Source organism: Aspergillus ibericus (assembly GCF_003184845.1).
Source record: "Aspergillus ibericus CBS 121593 unplaced genomic scaffold BO80scaffold_5, whole genome shotgun sequence".
NCBI lineage: Eukaryota > Fungi > Ascomycota > Eurotiomycetes > Eurotiales > Aspergillaceae > Aspergillus > Aspergillus ibericus.
In genome coordinates, this window is record NW_020292103.1 from 46787 (window position 1) to 52786 (window position 6000).

General features: G+C 58.0%; 4 protein-coding genes across 4 annotated transcripts in view; 2 read left to right on the plus strand and 2 right to left on the minus strand.

Annotated features, from left to right (window-relative positions):
- Window positions 1–12: 12 nt before the first annotated feature.
- Window positions 13–2170, plus strand: BO80DRAFT_452095 (Zn(II)2Cys6 transcription factor; the record flags this gene model as incomplete). The annotated part of the gene is made up of 2 exons (XM_025721933.1): window positions 13–1143; window positions 1190–2170. 2 exons carry the CDS (start codon window positions 13–15, stop codon window positions 2168–2170), a joined length of 2112 nt encoding a protein of 703 aa, XP_025578847.1.
- A 48-nt stretch (window positions 2171–2218) lies between these two features.
- BO80DRAFT_398807 (arad-like aldolase/epimerase) lies at window positions 2219–3462 on the minus strand. The gene is made up of 3 exons (XM_025717443.1): window positions 2935–3462; window positions 2360–2891; window positions 2219–2314 (listed from the first exon to the last, which is right to left on the minus strand). The coding sequence occupies exons 1-3, from the start codon at window positions 3210–3212 to the stop codon at window positions 2240–2242; spliced, it is 885 nt and encodes a 294-aa protein (XP_025578848.1). The 5' UTR covers window positions 3213–3462; the 3' UTR covers window positions 2219–2239.
- Window positions 3463–3643: 181 nt separating this feature from the next.
- Window positions 3644–5404, plus strand: BO80DRAFT_421815 (uncharacterized protein). The gene has a single exon (XM_025718693.1). The coding sequence runs from the start codon at window positions 3746–3748 to the stop codon at window positions 5363–5365; it is 1620 nt and encodes a 539-aa protein (XP_025578849.1). The 5' UTR covers window positions 3644–3745; the 3' UTR covers window positions 5366–5404.
- A 42-nt stretch (window positions 5405–5446) lies between these two features.
- The window catches only part of BO80DRAFT_482858 (alpha-hydroxy acid oxidase), a gene marked incomplete at its 3' end in the record, with an annotated part of 1655 nt that continues 1101 nt past the window's right edge, over window positions 5447–6000 (minus strand). Inside the window, exons 6-8 of the mRNA XM_025723418.1 lie at window positions 5699–5952; window positions 5571–5647; window positions 5447–5522 (exon numbers count right to left, since the gene is read on the minus strand). Of these exons, the coding sequence (XP_025578850.1) occupies window positions 5447–5522; window positions 5571–5647; window positions 5699–5952 (407 nt within the window). The remainder of the gene's footprint in view (window positions 5523–5570; window positions 5648–5698; window positions 5953–6000) is intronic.

Here is a 6000-nt window from a genome sequence, read left to right on the forward strand (position 1 = left end):
TATCGACGCTCCATGACATCAGGGTCGGTTCTTACTACGACCACGGCGTCTCGCACCGTCAAACCGGCAGACGCCCCGGCCCGGTCTCGCTCTCTGGGAGGGTGTGAAACCTGTCGGAGGCGTCATGCGAAATGCGATGAGACCCGTCCCTCGTGTCTCGTGTGTGAACGGGCAGGGTTGGTGTGCGAGCGGTATGAGATCCGGCTGTTGTTCGATGCCAGCGACAGCCAGGGTTCCCGATGCCGCCGGCCGCTGTTTACCGAGGACATGCGCCAGCGCATGAGTGAGCAATTGGCGGCCAGCTTGGATCCCGACGATGTTCATACCCTCCTGACCCGAATGGACGAGCACTGCGAGAAGCAGGAAGAGGAGACTACCACCAACTTTACGACCCACCTGGGGCCTTTTGGTGCCTTCCGCCTCGTGCAGCCGGAGATGGACCTCTCTGCGGCCCCGGTGCATCCGGTCGAGGCGCCGTCGCCAGAAGACAGTCCACCGAACGTCGGATGGGACATGGCCTTGGATGATGCCTTTAGCAATGATCCCCTCATGGAGTGTCTCTTCGGGCATGTCAATGTCGATGCCACCGGGGACCTGGAGGCGCAGGACTTCTTCGCCACAACCCTACCATTCCCGGACAGTGACGACTTTTCCCCGCAATCAGTGACAGGAGGCTTTCTCATGGGATCGTCATCGATCCCCTTACAGACGTCTTTGCTCTCGTCCCCGGAGATCCGATACGCCCCGTCCGTGCCCAATTTGGCCCCCCCAGATGCCCCCTTATTGCTGGCTGCCTACAGGAACCATGTGACTGCCCTCTTTTCGCCCATCCAACTGGAGAAGAGCCCCTGGAGCATGCTCTATGTCCCTCCCGCGATGGAGACGCTGGCTCTGTTGACGATGGGGGAACTGGCCAACAACACCCGGATGTCGATCTTCTATGCCATCCTTGCCATCAGTGCCTTCACCCAGCGACTCTCCACAGCCCGCAGCGCAACCGAGTACTGGCAGCGACAGGCAGAGACTTTTGCCGTCGAAGCCCAGAATCATCTCAAGCGAGCCCTGCATGATGCGTCGTCGAGCGTCAAGAAGACGAAATACAAGGATGTCCTGATCGCATTGCTGTGCATGAACACCGTTTCAGTACGTATTCCTTGGCTGCAGGAACATAGAATCTCACGCGATATAGGCTTACCAAGGAAGCCCGGAGCGGGTGCGGCGGTGTCTGCTGGACTGTGAGAATTGGATCCAATTTCGAGGTCTACCCAAGACGAGAAAATCCCGTAAGGTTCGTTTGCTGCACCATTGCTACGTGTATCTCCGCATCTTCCAGGAGAGCACCTCGGTGCTGCCGGTGCCCCATGTAGAGGAACCCGATCATGCCTCCCCCGAGACAGTGCGCTCCGTCGCCTCCACCCGCTCGTTCCGGCTGCGGCAATGGGAGGGTCGACTGGACCAGCGAATGAGCGAGTTGAAGGAGCAGCATCAGGGCGAGAATGACTTGCACCTGGAAATCCCCGGACGCTGGGATTCCACCATGTACCCGCAGATCTTTGGCCTGCCCGAGTCGTTGTTGTTCCTTCTCTCGCAAGTCACTCGGCTGGGAAACGAGCGCGACCTCTCCGATGCGGGCCACGGCACCGGCGTGTTGGACTTTAAGCAGTTCGCCGCGCGGGCACGGAGCCTGGAGCGGTGCATCTCCACCTGGCGGCCACCGCTGCTGCCGGAGGGAGATGCCGACAGCATCGTTGGCCAGGCCAACGCCACGCTGATCCGTTTGATGCTCTCCGCACTCCACAAGGCCCTGTTAATTTTCTTTTACCGACGCATCTACGATGTAGACCCCATGATCTTACAAGACAAAGCGTGGCAAGTCCGGGACGCCCTCGCCCAGGTGGACCGGGAGGACGCCCCGGCGACGCGCGTGGCTGCGCCGTTCGTCTGGGCGGCGTTCATTGCCGCCTGCGAGGCCTTGGATCCCAGTCTCCAGGACTGGTTTGCGACCTGGTTCGAAACGTCCGCTCGGCGCAGCGGGCTGGGGACCTTTAAGCTGGCCCTGCGAACGGCCCAGCAGGTCTGGGAGCGCCAGCGACACCCGTTGAACAGTAATGCTAGCACCAGTTGGCCACAGATTATGCGGGAGAGCCATCTGAGCCTGTTCTACATCTAACGACTTATAAAAATCATGTCATTGTCATTATACCCAATGCATCGTACAATCATTACCCGCGTCGGTCGCTCACTGTAGAAACCTCCCGTTGGACCGTTCCAGCTCCATTTCATAGTCCGGTTGGAACTCACAGTATAACGCCTCCTGTTGTCGTCAGCACTACCCACCACTACCGCTGGATGGACTTACCGGGTCGCTGGTCATCTTGAATGTGAATGCGGCCGCTTCCGGCTCGATGAGCTTCTTTTCCATCCCTTGTGCCGCCGCTGCATCCACCTGGAGTTGAATCTCGCAGCTCCGCTCGGCCAGGGTAAACAGGTACGCCGCCTCATCGACGGTCTCGCCGACCGTGAGGAGGCCGTGGTTCCGCAAGATCAACAGCTTGCCGTTGTTCCCCAGGTGTCGGCCCAGACGCAAGCTTTCTTCCGTCTCGAGGACTACGCCCCCAAACTCTGGATAGACTGCCTGCGCGTCGCCATAAAACATGGTGACATCCTGATTAATCATGTCCAGTGGTTTGGCAAACGTCGACCAGGCCTTGCCGTACTTGGAGTGTGCATGACACGCCGCGTTCACCTGGGGATACATCTTGTGGAGGACGCCGTGGATCTGGAATCCGGCCGCATTGGCCGGGCGCGACCGATTCCCGCCTACTGGCTCGCCAGCGTGGTTGAGAAGAATCAGGTCAGACACCTTGACCTGGCCGAAATGGAGACCCAGTCTGGGAAGGGTCAGCAATGAACACCGGCAGCAGGCAGACGTACGGGTTGGTCCAGAAGCAGTCCGGATGCTCCGGGTCACGCAAGGAGATGTGGCCACTCATGCCTTCGGAGAACCCCTTGCGGGCAAAGACTCTGAAAGCCCCCGCCATGTGCTCGAGCATCCATCGTCGCTTTTTGTCCATGGATGTGAAGGATGGGACCCCGGGGAGAGTGTTGCCCTGAGAGATGGCCTGGATGGCTGATTTCCCTTGGATGTTGGACTCGACTTGGGCCGGAGGCTCCTCTTGTGTCGGTACAGTGGCCGTGGTGGTGGAAGACATGATGCTGCGACAAGACTGGCGTGCAGGAAAAGGGTTACACGACAGGCGCGGTGACTGAACGAACAGACAGGTCTCATTCAGCCGTGTTTATAAAAAAGTCTATTCCGCGGAGTGGCGATCCGTAACCCAGTTGCCGATTCTGAACCACACGAGTTAGGGTAAGCCAATGGAATGGAATCAGGCAGGTTATCAGAGTCCAGCAGGGAAGACTTTCCTATCTGGCCAGCTGATAGCCCGGGCTAGTCAGAACGGTGGATCTGCTGATACGGCAATCAAGACTAGCTGCAGCCCGCCAGTCGAGATACAGGCCCTGCTTCTCTGCACTGATGCAGGCGCTGACGGTGGTCTGGCCAATGCCGGCGCATCAGCCACCATGACAGCCGAGTCTCGTATCTCCTCTTTATCTGGTATCTTGATCTGCGGCGGCGACGGCCAAGACACCCCGGATTCGACTACATATAGTGCTCAGATTACCATGGGCCTTTTGTGTATACCCTGAATCTTTCTCCACTTTCACTGCCTTTGTAGCAATCATGACCAACAATATTGATACGACCGACAAACCAGTCGATGTACTCGACCGCACTCCTTCCTATGCGGAAGGTCAGATCCTTCCCAACGATGTCATCCACACCCAGCGTGGCATCAAGTCCCGCCACGCTCAGATGATGGCCATTGGCGGCACCATCGGGACGGGTCTGTTTGTGGGGGTGGGTGAAGTGCTCGCCCGGGCGGGCCCTGCCAACATTCTGCTCGCCTACATTGCTATTTGCATCATCGTATATGCCATTATCACCGCCACCAACGAGATCAACACGTACCTTCCTTTCAGCGGCTGCTCCATGGCTGCCTACGGCACCCGATTTGTCTCCCCCAGCCTGGGCTTTGCCATGGGTCTTCTCTACTGGTACAGCTTTGGTATTCTCGTGGCATACGAAGTGACGGCCGCCGCTTTGGTCATCGACTACTGGCCCAACAGCGTCCCCATTGCTGTCTGGATTACCATCATGCTGATCGTCGTTGTCGGTCTCAACTTCTTTCCGGTCAAAGTCTACGGCGAGACCGAATTCTGGTTCGCTTCGCTCAAAGTCTTCCTCATCCTCGGCCTCCTGATCTTGTCCTTTGTCCTCTTCTGGGGCGGCGGTCCCAACCACGTCCGTCTGGGCTTCCACTACTGGAAACACCCGGGGGCATTCAACACATATCTCGTCTCCGGCGACACTGGCCGCTTCTGCGCCTTTCTCTACACCCTGTGCTATTCCGTCTTCTCCTTCAACTTTGCCCCTGAGCTTCTTGTCCTCGCCGCCGGCGAGATGCGGAACCCGCGCAAGAACCTCCCTCGCGCGGCGAAACAATACTTCTACCGGCTCATCATCTTCTACATCCTCGGTGTCCTCGCCATCGGCGTCATCTGTCCCAGCAACGCCTCGGGCCTGACCACCGGCACCGGCGTCGCCGCCTCCCCGTGGGTGATTGCCATCCAACGCGCCGGGATCCACGGACTCGACAGCGTCGTCAACGCCGTGATCATCACTTCGGCCTGGTCCTCGGCCAACTCCTACCTCTACATGTCCAGCCGCACTCTCTACTCGCTCGCCAAGGCCGGCAGCGCCCCGGCCATCTTCACCCGCTGCAACCGCCACGGCGTGCCCTACTATGCCGTGCTCGTCAGCTCGCTCTTTTCGCTCCTCGCGTACATGGACTGCAGTGCGGGTGCCAGCACGGCCTTTAACTGGTTCGTCAATGTGACTAATACGGCCGGGTTCACCTCCTGGACCTGCTGCGGGATCATCTTCCTACGGTTTCGTGCTGCCTGTAAAGCCCAGGGTCTGGCGGGTAAGGATCTGCCGTATCGCTCGTCGCTGCAGCCGTGGATGGGCATGATCGCCACCGCCATCTGTCCGATTCTGTTACTGTGCAATGGCTTCGAGGTGTTCTTCCACGGCGAATGGAGTGTCTCTGGGTTTCTGACCTCGTACATGGGGTTATTTGTCTTTGTGACGGTGTTTGCAGCCCATCGGATCGTGCGGTGGCGCGACGGATGGACGATTCCATCCGACCAGGTGGACTTGGTGTCTGGGTTGGACGAGGTGGAGGCCTTGGCTGAAGAGGAGACAGCCGAGAAGGGATTTTGGAGACGGGTGTGGGATTGATTTCCATTCTGTGAATATACCTTGTTTGATTGATATTTATGTGAGAAATTGATCTTATGTACTGCATTCATTCTATCTACATCATAACTTCGCCAGCAACCCATTCGTCTCCAAGATCCCCAAATGACTCGGCGCGATATCCGCAATAGTCCGACATCTGCGCAGCATTAGTACCCCCCCAACACACAAAGAACAGATTACTCACCCCGTCAACTGCATCGTGCGACAAAACTCATCATAGATAATCTTGACCGCCAAATCCACCCCCTTCTCGCCATTATACTGCGCTCATCAGCATCACCCCACCCCATACCCAGGAGAAACCAAACTTACCGCCAACCCCCAAATGGGAATCCGACCCACAAAGCAAATCGACGCCCCCAGCGCAAGGGCCTTGAAGACATCCGCGCCGCGACGAATCCCCCCATCAATGGCGAGAGGAATCTTTCCTTTCGCCACGGGGGCACAAATGCGCAGGGCGTCCAATGTCGCAGGGACGCCGTCGAGTTGCCGACCCCCGTGGTTGGAGATGATGATGCCGTCGACTTTGTGGTCGATTGCTAACTGGACGTCTTCGGGGGAGTAGACTGCCATCGTCAGCTCGCCCTAAGATAACTAGGTGGGGGTGTTGGGGG

Coding starts and splice junctions, on each gene's coding strand:
- BO80DRAFT_398807 (XM_025717443.1), bottom strand. CDS start 3,212: ATGTCTTCCACCACCACGGCCACTGTACCGACACAAGAGGAGCCTCCG. Junction 2,892..2,934: donor GACTGCTTCTGGACCAACCC/GTACGTCTGCCT, acceptor GACCCTTCCCAG/ACTGGGTCTCCATTTCGGCC. Junction 2,315..2,359: donor TCAAGATGACCAGCGACCCG/GTAAGTCCATCC, acceptor TGACGACAACAG/GAGGCGTTATACTGTGAGTT.
- BO80DRAFT_421815 (XM_025718693.1), top strand. CDS start 3,746: ATGACCAACAATATTGATACGACCGACAAACCAGTCGATGTACTCGAC.